The following is a 20,689-nucleotide window of genomic DNA, read 5'->3' as shown; positions in this document are numbered from 1 at the left end:
TGCTTCTTCTGCGTCTATTGATATAATCATGTGATTTTTCTTTTTTAGTCTATTGATGTGATGGATTACATTAATTGATTTTTGAATGTTGAACCAGCCTTGCATACCTGGAATAAATCCCACTTGATCATAGTGTACAATTCTTTTTATGTATTATTGGGCTTGATTTGCTAATATTTTGTTGAGGATTTTTGCATCTATGTTCATGACAGATACCGGTCATTAGTTTTTTTTCTTGTAATGTCTTTGTCTGGTTTTGGTATTAGGGTAATACTGGACTCATAGAATGAGTTAGGAAGTATTCCCTCTGCTTCTGTCCTCTGGAAGAGACTGTAGAGAATTGGTGTAATTTCTCCCTTAAATGTTTTGCAGTATTCATGAGTGAACCTACCTGGGCCTGATGCTTTCTGCTTTGGAAGGTTGTTAATTATTGATTCAAATTTTGAGATAGACCTATTCAGGTTATCAATTTCTTCTTATGTGAGTTTTGGCAGATTATGTCTTTCAAGGAATGGGCCCATTTCATCTAGGTTATCGAATTTGTAGGCATAGAATTGTTAATAATGTTCCTTTACTGTGCTTTTGATGTTCATGGGATCAGTAGTGATGGCCCATCTTTCATTTCTGGGAAGTATAATTTTGTCTTCTTTCTTATTTTCATGGTTAGCCTTGCTGGAGGTTTATTGATTTTGTTGATCTTTTCAAAGAAACTGCTTTTGGTTTTGTTAATTTTCTGTATTGATTTCCTATTTTCAGTTTCATTGTTTTCTACTCTAGTTTTAACGTTTCTTTTCTTTGGCTTGCTTTAGGCCGATGGTGCTTTTCTTTTTCTAGTTCCCTAAGATGGAAGCTTGGATTGTTGATTATAGAGCTTTCTTCTTTTCTAGTATATGCATTTGTCACTATCAGTTTCCCTCTAAACTCTGCTTACTCTGGATCTCACAAATTTCAGTAAGTTGTATCTTCCTTTTCATTTAGTTCAAAATACTAAAAAAAAATTTTGAGACTTCTTCTTTGACGCATGTGTTATTTAGAAGTGGGTTGTATAGTATCCAAATACTTTGCCTTTTCCAGTTATCTTTCTGTTACTGATTTTCAGTTTAATTCCATTGTGGTCTAAGAACATGTTTTATGATTTCTATTCTTTTAATTCATTCATTGTATTTTTTTTTTTTTTGAGGACACATTCCACATTTTATTTACAATTTAAGACTAACGTTAATCTCAAAATCACATATCCATACATCTACTTCCTTTTTGTTGATTTCACTTAAATGTAAATGCATGGTTTGTCCAACAAAGACTAAACAACTCTTCACCGCGTCTGGTACATGGAACACCCAGGAACAGCTTGTAACGGAAACCCGTCCGCCTCCCCACAGCAATTTTATTATAAATGCAGGTATCAAAACAATCCTGAACGTATTTTTGATACTACTAGTAGTCAGCACCTATACCGCTTCAATAATGAACACATTTTGTGACAATATTCATCGTACCTGCTATTTTAGACAATTTCAACGGAAGCTCTTTCACTAAGCAAGAGCACGCCGTTCCGGGTTTTCCTTCTCGAGCTTTCTCTTCAGAAACACATCTGCTTGCACAGCCATCTGACTCTTCTCGCTGTTCTTCCACCTGGAAACCTGAGTTCCACTCTGAGTACTCCAGGTTCATGCTTAAATGACGGTGCCTTAACAAGAAAAAAAACTGTGCTGAATTTTCCTCCTGTTACCTGAAAACATAATGGGTGTACATATATTAAATATACTCTTACAGATGTCCAGGTCATGTTTACCAGCTGGAATTATCTTACTTAATGTGTGGGTATTTTGCATTGTGATATTTAATCAAGACATTAACATGAATAGAAGGTTGTTGATTTAAGACAAGTTTTAAATCCACTAAAATTAATTGTTGTATGTTTGTCCTTCTGGTGGCTGTGGAAGCTTCATATTTTCTTTGGACATCATTAGACGTCTTAGCTCTTGAAGTACAACTTTAATGCTGTATGAATTTTGCCATTTTGCTAACACTGGTATGCTCCGTGCGTCCACCATTCCACTGGAATTATTTATTCCATTCATATTAATTTTGGTTACAAATCTAACTGATGGAGGTGCTTCTGGGTATTTAGGTCCACATTCTACTTTCAGGCTATATATTCTGTTTTCATAATTTGTCTTTTCTCCTCTCTATCTGGAATGTTCTCCATCCCCATCACCACCTTCTGAAATCCTACCAGCCAGTCCTTTAAGGCTCATTCCAAAGGCAACTTCCTCCACTGTTCAGCCTTCCTCAATTATTCCAGCCTTGGTGGCCCAATAATCATGCCTGTCCACCTTGTAAGTGTCATATCTTCATCATCTTCAAGGCCCCAGCTAACCGTACCATCGCCTACTCCTTTTTGTCCTTCTTCAAGTTCTTCCAACAAGCGAAAATTACGAGGAACTTTAACGCCTGTGGAGACCGCCATCTTCCCATTCATTGTATTTTATTAAGCAAAATGGGATCTGTTTTGGGTGTATGTTCCAGGTTAGATTGGAAATACATATTCTGCCAGTTTGGGGTGAAGTATTCTATGAATATCAATTTATATTGATGGGTGCTGTTCAGTTCAGCTATATCCTTACTATTTTTCTACCTGCAGGATCATCTGTCAATTAATGAGACAGGGGTGATGAAGTCTCCAATTAAAATAATGGATTCGCCTATTTCTCCTACAGTTTTATCAGGTTTTACCTCACCTATTTTGGCACTTTGTTGTTAGATGTATACATGTTAAGGATTGTTATTCTTCTTGGACAGTTGAGTCTTTTATCATTAGGTAATGCCCCTCTTCATTCCTGCTATTTTTTTGCTCTGAAGTCTGCTTTGTCTGAAATTAGCATAGATACTACAGCTTTCTTTTGATTAGTGTTAGTATGGTGTAATTTTCTCCATTCCTTTACTTTTAGTTTATCTGTCCTTTATATTTCAAGTGGATTTCTTATAGATAACATATAGTTGGGTCTTGTTTTTTTAATCCATACTGATAGTCTCTGTCTTTTAATTGGTTTATTTAGACCATTCACATTTACAGTCGTTATTGATATACTTGGATTAATGTCTGCCATTTAAAAAATTGTTTTATATTTGTCACACTCATTCTTTGTCTCTATTTTTCATCTTCTCTTTTTCTGCCTTCTCTAGTTTTAATTGAGCATTTTATATATTTCCATTTTCTCTACTCTGTTAGCTTATCAATTATCCTTCTTCTTAACCTTTTTTTTTTTTTTAGTTGTGGTCCCAGAGTTTGCAATATACATTTACGATAATCTAAGTTTACTTTAAATAACACTGTACCACTTCATGAGTAGTGCAGGTAACTTATACCAGAATGTTTTTAGTTCTTCTCTCCCATCCCTTATTCTCTTGCCATCATTCATTTTACTTATCCATAAGCTATATGTATCCAACACATTGTTGCAGTTAATTATTTGAGCAAACAGTTATGTCAGAGCAGTTAAGAAAAACAAAAGATTTTATTTTACCTTCATTTATTCCTTTACTAACTCTGTTTTTCCTTTATGTAGTATCGAGTTTCTGATCTATATTACTTCCTTCTCTCTGAAGAACCTCTTTTGACATTTCTTGCAAACGTTTCTTGCAGGTCTACAGGCAACAAATCCTCCCCTCCTCTTTTTTTCCTGAGAAAATCATTGTATCTCCTTTGCCATGAAGGATAATTTAACTAGGTACAGAACTCTAGATTGGTAGATTTTTTTCCTTCAACAGTTTATATATTTCACTCTAATCTTTTCTCACTTTCCTGGCTTCTGAAGAGAAGTCCAGTGTAATTCTTATCCTTGTTCCTCTACAGGTACACCTCTGTAGTGATTTCTCTCTTTGGCCTCTTTCAAGATTTCATGTTTGATTATGGTTTTCTGCAATTTGCATATGATATTCCCAGATGTAGTTTTTTGGTATTTAATCTGCTTGGTGTTCTCTGAGCTTTCTGGATATGTGGATTGGTGTTTGTCATTAATTTTGGAATATTCTCAGCCATTATTATTTCAAATATTTTTTCTGCCCTTTTCTCTCTTTTCCCCCTGCGTTTTTATTATGCATGTGTTACACCTTTTGCAGTTGTCCCACAGTTACTGGATATTCTGTTCTTTTCTTTTTTCTTTTCAGTTTGGGATGTTTCTATGGATGTACCTTCAAGATCACGATTTCCTTAGCCATGCTCAGTCTATTGATGAGGCTATCAGAAGCATTCTTAATGTCTGTTACAGTGTTTTTGATCTCTAGCACTTCCTTTTTTTTTTTTTTTCTAGCACTTCCTTTTGATTCTTTCTTGGAGTTCCCACCTCTTTGCTTATATTTCTCATCTGTTCTTGCATGTTGTCCATTTTTTCCATTTAATCCCTTAGCTTATTTCCACTGTCAGTGTCAAAGCTTAGAATGGTTCTGATTTTGCTTTGTCTCTTCAGACTGTGTTCTTTCTAGCCTTTTAACATGACTTGTAATTTTTTGTTGAAAGCTGGACATGATGCATTGGTATATAGGAACTGAGGTAAAACAACTTTAAGGGTGAGGTTTTATGTTTATCTAGTTAGGAGTTAAGCTGTGTTTAATGTTTACTCTAGATGTATGTGTTAGAGGATTCAGTTTCCTCTTGTGTCCTTGTTGCTGTTTCCCGTTTCTTTGGGTTTTCCTAGAAACTCCTCCTTAAGTAGAGTTGGTATCCTGCATCTCTCTCAGTTGTCATCCACTGTCATTATACTGTAGCCTTGTTGATGTGGTGTTAAGTATTGGAAAGGGTAAGCAATCTATAATTTTATGATTAAATTTTAGGGTTTTTTTTTTTTTTTTGGTGGGCCTGCGTCCCTTCAGAATTATCTTTTAGCTTTTTCTTTTCCTTCCCTGATGTGAGACAGAAAAGCTCCAGGGGCTCAAGTTGTCTAATTGTCATTCCCATAGGTCAGATAAGGGTCTTGAGGGCAGTGTTTTGTTATGGAGAACAGAATGCAATGATCGTATTTCATATTTCATGGTGGTTACTTCCTCCCTCTCCCTGCTGGAAACAAGAGGAGATTTTTCTCCCATCTTCATTGTGAGAACATGGTAAGGCTACTGGAGGTAAAACTCATGAAAATGTTGGAGACCCTTAAAGACTGAGTCCCCGAAACTTTTAACCCTCAAGCTAGTCCATGCTCAGTTTCCAGCTATTAATCACCATTAATTAAGTTAATATTTAATTACCATTAAATGTTCTGGTACTAACTGGTAGGTTACCATCTCCATTGTTTTTGCTCCTGCTTAACTATGGTTCTCTGTACTGATCTGTCTCTCCAGTCTTTAGGATGGTGGTTTGCTCTGTTCGATTATCTGATGGGTCTAAGAAGAGCCATTGCTTTTCTGTGTGTTCAGGATGGGAGTGATGACTTCTGAGCTCTTTACATGTTGAAGTGGAAACTAAAAATCCTTCTTTTTTTTTTTTAAAGTAACTTTCCTGGACTTAAAATCTGTGGAATCTCTGTCTGCTGTGATGTTCTGCCACTGATGATATCTGTGCTCTCATTTTTCAGTTCTTTTTATTTTTCAACCTGGCCTCCTAGAGGTTGCCCATGGGTCTGTGTATGTTATTGGTTAACCCATAATTGGTCAGGAACTTGGCACAAACACTAGGCTTCCAATCTCTGCCAGTTGATCTCTGTGTCATTTGCAGAGCACATTCAGTGTTCATGCTGTTTTCAAACTGGCCTCCGTTTTTACCTTTTCTTGGGCCTTGTTTGGTCTTCCCTGTGCATGAACATAGCCAACCAGTCAGCCAGGGTTGTGTGGGAAACTAATCAAGTATCTTCCCACTAAATTTTTGGCTCTGCCTGTGATTCTGCATTCCCCTCCTAGGGCCATAACCTCAGACTAGGAGAAATGCAGGCATTCCCCATTCACTCCTTTGAGTGGATTTTCCATTTTCCTTTTCAAATCCATTCACCCCTTGAACCTCACCTGCCAAGAGCAATCTGCTGGTTTTCTTGAGCAGCTATGTCCTGGTAACACTACAGTACTGATTGAGCTGTGGGGTGGAGGGGTTAAGGATCACCCCAGGTAAGAACACCACACACTCCCATTGTTTCAGCACCTTTTCATGAATAAACTCTTTTCAATTTGTTGCTTCAATTTGGTCAATTTGTAGAGCCCTGACATGGTTGCTCTTTTGAAAGTTTTGTCCAGTTTTATCATTGTTTTCTGAGGAAAGGGTTTGTGAACCTCTTCACTACTTTATAACGAGATAATATCTACCTCCAAATATATCTTTGTTTAGTTTTTTTCTTATGGTAAATATTTCTTACTCTTAAAATTATTCCTCATGTAAACTCTTTGTTACCAGATTCTTCACTGTTCTTTCATGTTTCTCTGTATACACTAATTTGCCAGTATTCCTTTGAAAATGTGGTGGTTATAAATGGTGAAGAACCTCTAGGTGTGGCCTGACAACAGCAGAGATGAATAGGGTTACTAGCTTCTTTGACCTGTACACTAATTCCTATCAGTTTGGCCTGAAGTGGCATTAGCCACACCATACTATTGGCACCAATCAAGCCCATGGTCAACCAGAGCTCTGAGTTTTTGTTCATAGAAAATACCACTCATCTTGATTCTTCATCTTTTCTTTCAGTTGTGCAATTGAAATTTTTGGACATGAGTGGAAGTTTTGCAGCAAAATTTTTTATTAAATTTCACCTTTGATTTTAGTACATAGTTCTACCCTTTCAAGATCCCTTTGGATTTTATTATGTGAAATATGAAATGTATACTTTCTGTTTCTTCAAATTGTTGAAAGAAATGTGTGATTTTGGCATTCTTTGTTCTGTGAGAACCCTTGCTGATTCTTAATAATCACATAACTTTTAAAATAAGTGTTTACAAGTCATTTGTTTAATAGTCTAGATAGGGCAAAGGAGAAAGCATTTTGCTGTGTTATGATAAACCTGTCTTTATATTAACACTGATTTTTAAATCTGTACTTTAAGCATTTTCCAAATTATAATGTACTGTGTACCTCTTTGAGATGATCTCATTTTGTGCCATGGCTTAAAAATCATCTTCAGCTTCTGATATTATAAATTAATTTTATTACTTGAGACACCTCCCCCCACTAGAACGTAAGCTCCATGAGGGCAGTGACTTTATCTGACAGTTCCTGGCCTATAGTAAGCACTTAAATATTTGTTGATTGAATGGAGGGATAGTTTTCTGGTCTTTTAAAAAAAATTCACCGTTTTTTTCCGCATCGTTTGAAACTTACAGAAAAATTACTGAGATAGTGCAGAGAATTTCTATACACCTATACCTAGTTTCCTCTGTTACTAACATCTTACATTAGGATAGCACATTTGTTCCAATTAATGAACCACTATTGATAGTATGAGTGAACGCTATGGATATTTGTTAACCGTGTCCATACTTTATTCAGATTTCCTTAGTTTTCTCCTAATGTCTTTTTCTGTGTCAAGATCCCATCCAGGATATCATACGCCATTTAGTATACTTAAGCTCTTTCTGGCTGTGACAGTTTTTTTGGCTCCCCTTGTTTTTTATTACTTTGACAGTTTTGAAGAGTACTGGTTAGAAATTTTGTAAATGTCTCACTATTGATGTTTGTTTGATGATTTTTCTTGATTAGGCTGGGGTTGTGGGTTTTTGGGAGGAGGACCACAGAGGTAAAGTGCCATTCTCATTATATCAAATGAAGGCTACTACTAGCAACATGACTTACCACTGTTGGTATTGACCTTGTTCACTTAGCTGAGGTAGTGTTTGTCCTGTTTCTCCGCTGTAAAGTTGACACTCAGCCCTCAGCCCCTTTCCATGCTCTATCCCCTTTGGAAGGAAGTCACCGTGCTTAGCTCACACTTAAAGAATGGAGAGTTAATGTTCCACTTCCTGAGGCCATGGTATCTATCTACATAAATTATTTGGAATTCTTCTGCACAGGAGATTTGTTTGTTTTCCCAAATATACTTATTTATTCAGTCATTTATTTATATCAGTGTGGACTCAAGGATATTTTTTTGTATACTTCGGTGTTATAACCCACTGCTAATTTATCTATTTTGTTCCTCAAATTGTTCCCGCTTTGACCACTGGGAGCTCTTTAAGTTGATTTTCTTTGGGTATTTTTTTGGCACTCCCTTTTCACACCTAAATGTAGTTTAAAACCCTCTCAATAAAGTCAAATCTGGTACCAATTTCAAACTTCTGTGAGAATGTTCTGTCATTTTTCAGGAGCTAATGGCTCTTTGACAAGAGCTATTTGGTAAAACAAAACAAAACAAAACAGAACATGCCAAAGCAGAAATGGACTATGATACGTGGTTGCAGCTCAGCACAAGTCTTTATATGCAGGTTAGATAAAATTCAAGTCATTTACTTCCTGATAGTTGCACAGTCAAGAGTTCCAACTGTTAACCCTTCTTTTCCAGAGGTAAGCATGAATAGGTTGTCTGAGTTCGTTAAACCAAAAGAAACTAAATAGAATATGTGTTTATGCATGTAGAATGTAGGTACTTGATTGGATATTAGGATACTTCCAACTTTTAGTCTAGGTCAGTTTTATACATCTCATTTTCAAAGATTTCTTATGCCATTAGTTTCTTTTTTTTTCTCTTTTTTTTTTTTTTGGCCGTGTGACGTGGCTATTCCCCGACTAGGGATCAAACCCAGGTTCTTGGCCGTGAAAGTGTGGAGTCCTAACCACTGGACAGCTGGGGAATTCCCCATTAGTTTCAGAAAGAAGTAGGAAATTGTCTCCACAAAGAACCATGAGTCATCTTGGGTATACACATACCTCCTTTTAAATTGTGTATCCTATGAATTACCACATGACTAGCTCATCAAGAGAGCTTCTTAGCAATGTTCTTTTGCATTTTATAGCATGTTACAGTTTACAAAGAACTTTCGCTCAACTCATAACATTTCACGCTTACAACAACGCTAAGGCTGATTGGGTGGCATTGCCCCTGTTTTATGGATGAATGAGGCACAGGAAATCTGTAATGCCAGAGGTCACGTAGCTAGCAGGTGCATCTAGGCCTGGAACTTTAGCTGGGAGCCGTAGCTCTTAGCACAGTGCTGTTTCCAGCATTAGTGTGTCATGTTGCTAAATTTGGGGAGATTTATGGGATACTCTAGATCAGTACTGAAAAATGGAGCAACTTTGAACACGATCTTTTCCCCAGTATTTGGTGGCAGATTTGTTCCTGGGCGAACGGGAAGTGAGCAGCATTCACTGTTAAAACTCTGAGCCTTTTAGTCCTTTGCCCTTCTGCTCCAGGAACTCTGGGCTTCTCTTATACCCTCCTACCCTCCACTCCTCTTTCAAAACCTTCTCTTAGAGCCCAAGCAATGAGAGTTGACAATAGGACCATTTAACCATTGGATCCATAAACACAGAGCTGGGGGCTTTGGAATTGGCAAGAGCTGAATAAAATGTTGGAATTCTGGAAGGGAATTACTGAATGAAAAATATGAAACTGTGAAATTGACATTAATTAATGTTCAAGTTTTTACAAAATGAAACACGTTTACCCATCAACTACAACTCCTTAAAACTCATATAGTTTTACGCGCATTTCCTTAAATGTGGGATGCAGGGTATTTGGTATAATGTGAGAGAGGTATGGCTTGCAAAAAAAGCAAGAGTGCATGGGGTCCTTAGAGGCCTTCAAGCAGCCCTTGTTGGTAGCTAGCAGTTTCCCTTTAGCTTTCCTAGCAGTCCTGTGCCACACAGCCTCCTCTCCTTGCAAACAGTGGTGGCCCCCCTGGTCTCCCCCATCTCTGTGGACCAGCCTATGTTGTGACCAAGTCTGAGGGCAAAAGATGTTTAGTCCCAAGGTGAAAACTACTCAAAAGAACAGCATTTTCAAGGAAGGAAGTCAATGCTCCTCCATAGAGGCAATGGCTGGTTTGAGAGAAGAGGAAAAATATATGCATAATCCTTTGATCTGTCAAATGAAAGGCATGTCCTCAAGTGAATAGATGCAATACACAGGGGTGTAATTACTGAGCTGGGTGGGGGGGAGGTATAAATCACACATAATATGTTCATTCTGTGTGAGAGTATATAATATATGTAGGACATAATCACAGAAATTTGAAGTGGATAATGTGTAAGGTTATCCTGGCTGGTCCCTGGAGCCAGCGTGGGGTTGATATCACTTTGTCTTATCTAATTGGCAGCATGGGTAAGGGTTCTTTTGCCATGCTTCTTTTAAAATCAGAGATTCTCCCTGGAGGTGTGGGGTGTCATTTAAAGCCTTTTGGGGTGTGTGCATTGTCTTCTGTCTTCTCCTTATAAATAGAAGGTCCGTTTAGCCCCTGGAGACCCAAGTACTTCAGAGATGAAGTAGAGAGCGTAACTCTATCTCTTTCCCCTGAAAAACCCACTTGTCCAAATTCTTCGACCTGCTAGACTGATGGAAGGGGTGGCGAGAGGGCTGATTACTCCAGCTCCAAGCATCTCAGGCTGATTGCAGAATGGCTGTTGCTGTGATAACAAGCTCTTACAGTTGTACAGGGCTTCCAAATGTTAACTAATACTTTGTCATCCACTCGCACCCACACAGTTTATGACAGCGCTAGGAGGACCCCTCTGTTCCCCTAGACAAGGATAGAGTCAGAGAGGGTAAGTGGCTGATCCAAGGTCATATAGCTGGTGGGTGGTGAGAGCAGAACTGAAACCCAGCCACTTGGTCCCACATCCAGTGATTCCCTCCGCATAACTGGGAGCAGGTTTTTTGTTGTTGTTGTTTTGTTTTTTAACATCTTTATTGGAGTATAATTGCTTTACAATGGTGTGTTAGTTTCTGCTATATAACAAGGTGAATCAGCTATACGTATACATATATCCCCATATCTCCTCCCTCTTGTATCTCCCTCCCACCCTCCCTATCCCACCCCTCTAGGTGGTGACAAAGCACTGAGCTGATCTCCCTGTGCTATGCGGCTGCTTCCCACTAGCTATCTATTTTACATTTGGTAGTGTATATATGTCCATGACACTCTCTCACTTCGTCCCAGCTTACCCTTTCCCCTCCCCATGTCCTCAAGTCCATTCTATGTCTGTGTCTTTATTCCTGTCCTGCCCCCAGGTTCTTCAAAACCATTTATTTTTTTTTTAGATTCCATATATATGTGTTAGCATACGGTATTTGTTTTTCTCTTTCGGACTTACTTCACTCTGTATGACAGACTCTAGGTCTATCCACCTCACTACAAATGACTCAGTTTTGTTCCTTTTTATGGCTGAGTAATATTCCATTGTATATATGTGCCACATCTTCTTTATCCATTCATCTGTCGATGGACACTTAAGTTGCTTCCATGTCCTGACTATTGTAAATAGAGCTGCAGTGAACATTGTGGTACGTGACTCTTTTTGAATTATGGTTTTCTCAGGGTATGTGCCCAGTAGTGGGATCGCTGGGTCATATGGTAGTTCTGTTTTTAGTTTTCTAAGGAACCTCCATACTGTTCTCCATAGTGGCTGTATCAATTTACTTTCCCACTAACAGTGCAAGAGGGTTGGGAGCAGGTTTTTGTCCTCCTTTTCTTCCTTTGGACTGGTGAGTAGCTGGAGCCCTGGCAATGAGGGGATGCTGGCGTGGTGTGTGCCTCTGTGGCAGTGCAGTCATCCTTCAGTATCCATGGGGGACTGGTTCCAGGAACCCTCCCTGGATACCAGAATCTGCAGATGCCCAAGTCCCTTGTGTAAAATGGCATAGTACAGTGGACCTCTGGAACCATGGGTTCTGCATCTGCAGATTCAATCCACAGTTGGTTGAATCAGAAAATGAGGAACTATGGTTACGAGGGCTGACTATCTAAGAGAAAACCCAGAAGGCTATTTCGGGATGGGCCCTCCAGGATAGTGGGCTACAGCTGGGGAGCATCACTAACTAACAGGGTTCGGTCCCTAATTATTTCCATTTAGAACCTTCTTGACTTTTAGGGATAGTGAGGAAAAGCCCTGGGTGTGGAATGAGGTGAGCTGGGTTCAAGCCTGCTCTGTACTACGTGGGCTATTCTAAGGAGGTTATTCAATGTATAGTCCTTAAATCCTGGTTCCTGAAAGGATTCAGTAATTTTCAAAAGTGATTATTATGGTGCAAGATAAAACACTAAAAAATAAGTTTAAAAATTAGTGAAGGGACCAAATGTAAAATAGATAGCTAGTGGGAAGCAGCTACATAGCACAGGGAGATCAGCTCGGTGCCTTGTGATGACCTAGAGGGGTGGGATAGGGAGGGTGGGAGGGAGACGCAAGAGGGAGGGGATATGGGGATATATGTATACATATAGCTGATTCACTTTGTTATACAGCAGAAACTAACACAACATTGTAAAGCAATTTTACTCCAATAAAGATGTTAAAAAAAAATTAGTGAAGGGGAACATTAGGCAGGACATTTTGAAGCTCCCTTAAGAATGAATCATGGGACATGATTAAGGCCCAAGGATGCATTGGTTAAGGGACAAGGCAAGGGTGTCTGTTGCACATATTACTTGGTGATAAAGGAACATGATGAGTTTAATGGCTTGTGTTTTAGCGTTACCAGTGGTGGTACTAATTTCTTCAGCATCGAAAGAGTCACATCAAATACTTCCTTTGAGAGCAAAACTGGAATCAGAGTGAGAGTCCCAAAAGACATTGCATGAAGTCTTATTCTGTTGCTAGAGAAGGGCCTCAGATTGGGCTCTAAGTGTCCAAGGTGCCAAAGCAGGAGAGAACCACAATCTGATTGGGCCAGCAAACCTTTTCTTTAATGGGTCAGATAGTAGGTATTTTAGGCTTTGTGGGCCACATACATCTCTGTTGCATTTTCTTGTTTGTTTGTTTGTTTTGTTTAGTTTTTCACAGCCCTTTAAAATCCTTAGCTTGTAGACCATCCGAAAACTAGCTGTGGATCAGATTTGGCTGTAGTTTGCTGACCTTTGTCCGATAGATGGTTGGTAAGGTAAAAACAAGTTGCTGTGGGGAGATGCTGAAATCGCAGAGAAGTGTGTCTGGGGACTCCTCACTGAGTAGACACTGCACAGCAGCAGTCATATGTGTTAAAGGTCATCTAGGGGAAGGATTAATACCCCCTTTTGAAAACTGCCAAGCCAGGCAAGGTGGCCCCTGATTCCAAAAGTGTATCAGCCCCACTCAGGGTGAGAGGCAAGTCATTCAACCTACCTGAGCCTCTGTTTTCTCCTCTTTTATCTAAGATGGGGATAATAATAAAAGTCCTGCTTGACTTCTAGGGTAACTGCAAGGATCACATGAATTTCTGTACGTGAAATTGCCTTGTAAATGATTCTAACGACCCTTAAAGTTAGTTACTATTTATCAGCTTGGCATCATCAGTGCCAGGGAGCCAACCTGTGCCAACCATATTCATGAGAAGCCGTACAGAATCCCTGTTCTGGAGAAGATTCCAAGCAAGTGAGAGAAGAGAGGCAGGAGAGGGGAGGACTTCAGTTCAACCCACATGCACATGGTGGGTGAGACCAAAGAAGCGCCACAGTGACAAAACTAAATGTGACGTGCTGCAGTCACCCACGGAGAGTCACCCAGCAACTTGGCTGTGCAGATTTATTTGCTGCTCTAATAATGTACTAACACCTTCCTTTAGCTGAGCACTTATTTTTCTTTTGTTATTATTTGTCAGATGTTGTGCTAGGCCCTTTATACAAATTATCTCCCCCAAATCTCACAGACATCCTAGGAAGCAGGTCTTAGTATCCCCATCTTTTCGAGGAGGAAACGGAGGCTTGAGTCTTCAGGCAGATAGCACGTGGCCAGTCAGTGTAAGGGTTGGGACGCTAGGAACAGCTGGGAGTAGGAGAGGCGAGCCTGGTGGGCTTCATGGACGAAGCAAGTGTGAAGCACAGTTTAAGAGAAAGAGAAGGACAGGGGCAAGCGAGGAGTTTAGGGCAAGTGACATGAGTTCAGCTTCCTCTTGTTAATTCACATGCTCAGATGTCCCACGTGCTTCCTGCCCCCTGACTTGGCTTCTCTCACTCCTTCAGAAGGTTAGGATAGGAAGGCAGTGAGCTTGAAGGGGCCAAATTTGTTGCTGTCTTTTCTTTTTTTTAATTTTATTTATTTATTTATTTATTTTTGGCTGTGTTGGGTCTTCGTTTCTGTGCGAGGGCTTTCTCTAGTTGCGGCAAGCGGGGGCCACTCTTCATCACGGTGCGCGGGCCTCTCACTATTGCGGCCTCTCTTGTTGCGGAGCACAGGCTCCAGACGCGCAGGCTCAGTAATTGTGGCTCACGGACCTAGTTGCTCCGTGGCATGTGGGATCTTCCCAGACCAGGGCTTGAACCCGTGTCCCCTGCATTGACAGGCATATTCTCAACCACTGCACCACCAGGGAAGCCCCGCTGTCTTCTCTTTTACCTTCTTTTTTTTTTTTCTTTGCGCTGTGCGGCTTGTGGGATCTTAGCTCCCCAACCAGGGATTGAACCCGGGCCCTCTCGGCAGTGAGATCACTGAGTCCTAACCACTGGACCGCCAGGGAATCCCCTGTTGCTGTCTTTGTGCATTGTACTTAACTTCACAGAAACCGCTAGAGGCTTGGATTCTTGGTTCCACCTCTGCCCCCATGTTATTGTGGGACCTTGGGAGGTGCCCACCCTGCCCTAAGCTCACTTGTTTCCTCTGCAGTTGAGAATACTGATTTCCCAAGGCCCTTCCACTTGTGCAGTATCCTAGACTGTAAGGTCCTCAGACACAGCAGCTGCATCCAGTGGTGAGGAAATAAAGTTTCCTCAGGAATGTCAGAACGCCCAGCATTGGCTCTTGGGCCCACTGGAAAATGAGGTATCCTGTAAATGAGTTTTCCAAATACCTGAGGCTGGCCTTTTTAAACCCTCAAACTTTGTTTTGTATACCTAACTGAGGACAGAAGTGTTTCCTGAGATGTGTGCTGCTTTTTATTTCTTATTAAACAGAGCATATCAAACATCACTGATCTTTTCCTTTCTAGTCCAGACCATTTTTTGTGCTGTAAAATTTTCAGATGTATTTATTGAGTTGTATAAAGATTCTTTCCTTTGCACTAAATGGTTGTTATTTTCAAGAGATCTTATATCTGATTTTCTGGGGTATTTTTAGTCTCTATCACATTATATATTACCTCTTGCCATTGTCTTTGTGCTATTACTATTAACTTCTCATACATATGAGTTTCTGGCTTCAAAAATCCACTGAGCTAGGAAACCAGATCACCTCCCTTGCTTGGGTGGAAGAATAAATAGGAGTAGAATGTGAGTGTCATTCTTTTCATCTTTTTTATGTTCTGTGTTCTTTTTCTCAGACCTCTCATGGTGTTACAGTTGCTCCTTGAATTTCTGCCCTCAGCATCTCTCAGGTGCTGGGTTATGCAGGAATAATCGTGTTACTCTGTGGACAAATGTCCGCAGAGAAAGGAAGAGCGTCCTCTTTTGAGACAGTGCCTGTGACTCGAAGTGCCAAATTCCCTGGGTTTGGCTTTTTCTTGCCATGTTAATTGCTAACTGATTTCCTTGTCCTCAGTTTCTGTAACCTCTGGGTCATCGTCAAGCCCAAGAACACAGCATATGTCTCATTTCCAAACTCAGTTCTTCCCTGAATAACACGGGGGAGAGGGGACTCTGTAAACAGGTTGAGTTGTGAGTATCATTTATATTCATTAGCGCTAATTATTATGTACATGCAGCCAGAGGCTGAAACACATCTTTTATAAATGGAAGGAGTGCATAAATAAATGGCTACTTCTGCATATTATGTTGACTATGGTTTCTCTTTTTATTTCCTAGTCTATGATTTCCATGTGCCACCCTCCCCCCATGAGGGAACTTGTCCCATATTTCCACTGTCTGATTTCTTTTTGATAGGAAGGGAAGGAAGGGTAGGATACGATCACTAACTTTTCTGGTGTCTGGTCTATTAGTCTTTTCTCCTTTTCTTTTGGTCTATTATTTTATGCTACTAGTACTTTCCTTGTCATCAGAAATATGTTGGGGGACTTCCCTGGTGGTGCAGTGGTTAAGAATTTGCCTCCCAGTGCAGGGACACGGGTTCGATCCCTGGTCCGGGAAGATCCCGCATGCTGCAGAGCAGCTAAGCCTGTGCACCACAACTACTGAGCCTGCGCTCTAGAGCCCGCAAGCCACAACTACTGAAGCCTGTGTGCCCTAGAGCCCGTGCGCCACTGCAAGTATTGAGCCCACGTGCCGCAACTACTGAGCCCGTGTGCCACAACTACTGAAGCCCGGGCGCCTAGAGCCCATGCTCCACAACAAGAGAAGCCACCGCAGTGAGGAACCCGCGCACCACAACGAAGAGTAGCCCCCGCTCACCGCAACTAGAGAAAGCCCGTGCGCAGCAATGAAGACCCAACGCAGCCAAAAAAAAAAAAAAATTAAATTAAAAAAAAAAAAGAAAGAAATATGTTGGAAGCTGACGTGATGGATTCTGCTCTCTCCATCACATGTCTCCATGTTGGTGCGTGGGAGCCTGGCCGGTCACTGCCCGAGGTGGCACTTAAGCCAAGCTCTTCAACATGCCCATGGATGGCTGGGCCACCAGTAACCACAAGGGTCAGCAGCCCTGCGCCCCCGACCATTGGCAGGTGGCAGTTCAACCTTTTTTTCTTTGCAAAGATATGGTCAGCACAGGAGGAGCATGCCAGAAGGAAAGGGGTCAACTCTTCAGCACACCCCTTTTAAAAGGTTGCTGACCTCTAATCTAATCCAATGGTTTATTTACTGCTCCTGTCACCTTTCTAAAGGGCTGTGAACTCAAAGGTTTTTGTGCGCATCTCAGGGGGCTGGCCTTCATCTTGGAGTTGGTCTCTTATTTCTGCTTGCATTTCTGTTCAACTTGTGATCTTTGAGAACAAAAGTCTAATGTGCTGCTTTCAATATGCAGATATCAATATGCAGAAATGTTGTGGAAAAATTGTTAAAGATATGAAGCTCCTCCCATTCTTTGAATGCAAAAATCATTGACTAGTAAGAGCATCACATTCTTATTTATGGGTCTGTTTTCAGTTTCCTGGTCCAATTACAGTATCAAAAGTAAAAGTTCCATTTTCCCCCACAGTAGAACCAGTTATTAGAACTTTGTATCTTAAACTGTGGAAGTACTAAGTTGGATGGTATCTACATTAGAGGCAGTTTTGGCATGCAAAACTGAGACCCAAAGAGAAAATGGGAGATTCTCAGCTAATTCCTCAAAGTAAGTTAAAAGATGCATCTGTATTTAAAACGGTAAAATCAATAGAACAGAAAGGCATCGAAGGGTCATGTAAAGCAATGGTGAGTTTAAAAAAAGCTATTAAAAAGTACTTAGTCTTGTCTTTTTAGGTTTATCTATATTTATAAAGAGCGATTTTTCAATTAACATACATTGGTGTAATTCACTGAACCTGTCGGTAGGGGTTAGGGATGATTTATCCTCTTCCTTTCTTTCAATGCATATCTTTGCACATGCAAGCATTAGTTTAAGAAGTTTATGATTTGGAGAAGATAGATAAGTCCGCCTGGGCCGAGTGCCAAGCACAGCCTACGTGGAATGTGTGGGGAGCCAAGATTGAAGCAGAGCCTGGATAAGGGATGGCAGCAGAGCAGGGGTGACCCGAACTCCTGGCCAGCAGTTAAGAGATGTGGGTAGACAGCTGGGGGTTTTAGAGCAGGTCATGACCACGAGGGATCTAAAAACCCGGAGCCGGTTCTGGCTTTGTCGCTGACAAACTGTGGGATCTTGAGCTTAGACACGAGCTTCTCCAGGCTTAAGTTTTTCATTTACACCATGAGAGTAACAAAGTCTGTCCTATGGTGATTGTAAAAAGGCATGGAGACCCAGTAATAGAATTCCTGTTGGAATCCACAGTGCCTCTTGGTCAGTCAGTGCACCATACTGACTTGGACTTCTTGGCACACCAGCTTCCCTAGTTATTTTTTAGATGTTAAAATGTGAAATAACACACTAAGACTCTGGGTAACACTATGTTATACTAATAATCAAATTTAAGTCTCATAATGATAAGGGTAAATAACATGGCAAGAGCACAGATTGGGTTCGTTGGGGTCTCAGGGATAAAAATTCATTGTCGAATATCTACCTGTCATGGAAACAAAAACAAGCTAACAGATTTCCCAAAACTTTTCTTTTCACTGCTTGCCAATTTTCTCTATTTTCCTCACTGTCAAGAACAGAGTCATGAAAATCAACGGTGCCCACTAACTCCAGGTCAAGTTTATATTTGTTCAAATACCATAGGTTGCACCTTGAGTTTTAAACTATTTACCAGAGAATAGAAGAGTTTTGCAAAGTGCATTGAGGTGGAAAGAAAATTGCATTGTACCTTCGATTTTTGTGGTTTCCAAGTCCTCACTGGTGCCACTAGAGGCTTTTGAGACCTTCATGGTTCCTCTCCCTGGCAACCATTTTTATTTTCCTTCCTTTGGTCTAATTCCATTGAAAATCTAGCAAACGTTCCAAATAAATACTTCACTGGGAGTAGAAGCACTTGATGCGGCTGTATTAAAGTGACCGTTTCAAGTTGGCTAGCACAGGCACTGAATAAACACATATTGATATTATAGAACAAAATAATATATTAGCACATTGCTCATTTGTGCTCCAGTGGTCACCCTGATACTATCCGTCATGTGGGGAGTGACAAACACAATTACACCCGAGTGCTAATAGAGTGGAAGGGCAAAACTGCCTGACCTCGGCATCCCGGGTCGATTTAAATGTTTGATGTCTCATTGAATTAGTATCACAGTGTGAAAGACAAAGCTCAAACTAATGGAAATGAGCCTGGACATGCAATACTGCTGATTGGGCTGACATAATTAGAATAATATTCTGCGCAGAGCTAATAACAAGCCGAAGAAATAAATAACCGAGAGATAACCTAATTGCTGCAGGCTAAAACGTTCTTTTGAATATGCTAAGGTTAGCATTTTCTATTTACTTATAAAGCACACGGATGGGCTTAAAAGGAAAACGTAGCGAGTGTGGCAGGGAGCTGGCCACCAACACACACTGCCCTCTGCAGGGCCCAACCCCTCCCTTGCTCCTGGTGCCTGTTCACCAATAAATATTTTTGTGGGCCTACTCTGTGTCAAGGTGAGTGTCTGGGAGAGGGAGATTGTGAACCAGACAGGCATGTTGCCTTCCAGGAGCTTCCGGCCTCATGGGAGCGATACAGCAGAGCGGGGGAGAAGACAGCATGAGGAGACAGATTCGGAACAGTGTTAAGGAAATTCTGCTGAGGGAGGCTTCACTCTGAACAGATTTGCAAATTTGTGCCCTTGAGATTCGAATAGAAAGTATGATAATTTACTTGGTTTGTTATCCAGCTACCTGAGGAAGATTCCAATTTATTATAGATTCCAGCATCCCAAGGAAGGAGAGACAATGTTGGGATTGGTTTGACAGATCTTTGCTTAAGCTTGAGGAGTACTAATAAAATCCCTTATATTTGTGTTGAATTTTACAGTTTTCACAGTACGGTTGACCCTTGAACAAGGCGGGGGTTAGGGGTACTAATCCTCTGGGTAGCCAAAAACCCATATGTAATTTACAGTCCGTGCTCTGGTCCTCCATATATGAGGTTCCTCCATACCCACCCATTCAGCATCCATGGATTCAACCAACCACGGATCGTGTAGTGCTGTAGTATTTACTATTGAAAAATATCCACATGTAAGTGGACCCACACAGTTCAAACTCATGTTCAAGAGTTAATTGTAGTTTCATCAAGTTTTAAGGCAAAGAGGCACACCCTATTTACCTGAAAGTAAAGGTCCTTATTGTAAACATCCAAATGGGTGTTGAGGAGGTGCAGGAAAACTCTCAAAAGTGGAATTCTGAAGCCTTGTGGAAATGAGAACTCATTTATTTTGGTTCACTGCTGTATCCCCAGTGCTGGGAATTTCTCCTGGCACGGGCGCTGGATAAATACTTGCTGAGTGAATGCTTATGTGCTTTACCTCGATTATCTCATTTCAACTTGGCAGTAATCTGGAGATGGGAACTATTAATACCTCCATTTTACACTGAAGGAAAGCAAGGCATGGAGAGGTTAAGTGACTTGTCCCAGGTCACACAGCTAAGAACTGGCGGGGCCACTTATGACCCAGAGCATGTGGTGGCTGTGGGTGTAGATTCTTCCAAGGAATTTCGTTATGAAAGGAAAGAGGGAAAACCCGGCTGTAAGTTGAGGTAAAGACAGGGCTTGGAGACACGGAGGCACAGATTTCTGAGCAGAGGGGAAGCAGCTGTGGAGATGGAAGGGTCCAGCCTCTTGGACAGTGAGAAGCGGGGCTAGCCAATTTCCTGCCATGAACAAACAGGAGAGCTGAGATTCTAAAAACAATTAAGTGGCCACCCAACTAAGCAGCAAAATAGGACTAAACATTAGGATTTCTGAGGCTTGTTTACCATCATTTGAACATCCTTGGCTTGTATACCATCAAGTTTCTAGTTACCTTTTCTTAATATTTTCACACAGAAAGAGCAGGCAGCATGGAATAGTGAAAACAATACAGGTCTAGGAATTAAGAATCAGTCTGCTACTGGGGCTTCCCCGGTGGCGCAGTGGTTGAGAATCTGCCTGCCAACGCAGGGGACACGGGTTCGAGCCCTGGTCTGGGA

The 20,689-nt window shown here is 40.8% G+C and overlaps 2 protein-coding genes across 3 annotated transcripts in view; one reads left to right on the top strand and one right to left on the bottom strand.

The window, feature by feature from the left end:
• Positions 1-20,689, top strand: part of LOC309626823 (uncharacterized protein) — a 426,800-nt gene that overhangs the window by 92,369 nt on the left and 313,742 nt on the right. The window lies entirely within an intron of this gene.
• Positions 1,674-2,478, bottom strand: LOC309626844 (ubiquitin-conjugating enzyme E2 variant 2). Its single transcript, XM_082388209.1, has 2 exons — positions 2,309-2,478; positions 1,674-2,180 (listed from the first exon to the last, which is right to left on the bottom strand). The coding sequence occupies exons 1-2, from the start codon at positions 2,471-2,473 to the stop codon at positions 1,908-1,910; spliced, it is 438 nt and encodes a 145-aa protein (XP_082244335.1). The 5' UTR covers positions 2,474-2,478; the 3' UTR covers positions 1,674-1,907.

The sequence above is a fragment of the Balaenoptera borealis genome (assembly GCF_965194805.1).
Source record: "Balaenoptera borealis genome assembly, chromosome: 3".
Taxonomy (NCBI): domain Eukaryota; kingdom Metazoa; phylum Chordata; class Mammalia; order Artiodactyla; family Balaenopteridae; genus Balaenoptera; species Balaenoptera borealis.
Note: the sequence above shows the minus strand (reverse complement) of the source record. Positions and strands in the feature narration are given on the sequence as shown.

Excerpts from the sequence above, each read along its gene's own strand:
- LOC309626844 (XM_082388209.1), bottom strand. The coding sequence starts at position 2,473 with ATGGCGGTCTCCACAGGCGTTAAAGTTCCTCGTAATTTTCGCTTGTTG. Across the intron at positions 2,181-2,308 it reads TGATTATTGGGCCACCAAGG|ACAAATTATGAAAACAGAAT; the intron begins CTGGAATAATTG and ends AGAGGAGAAAAG.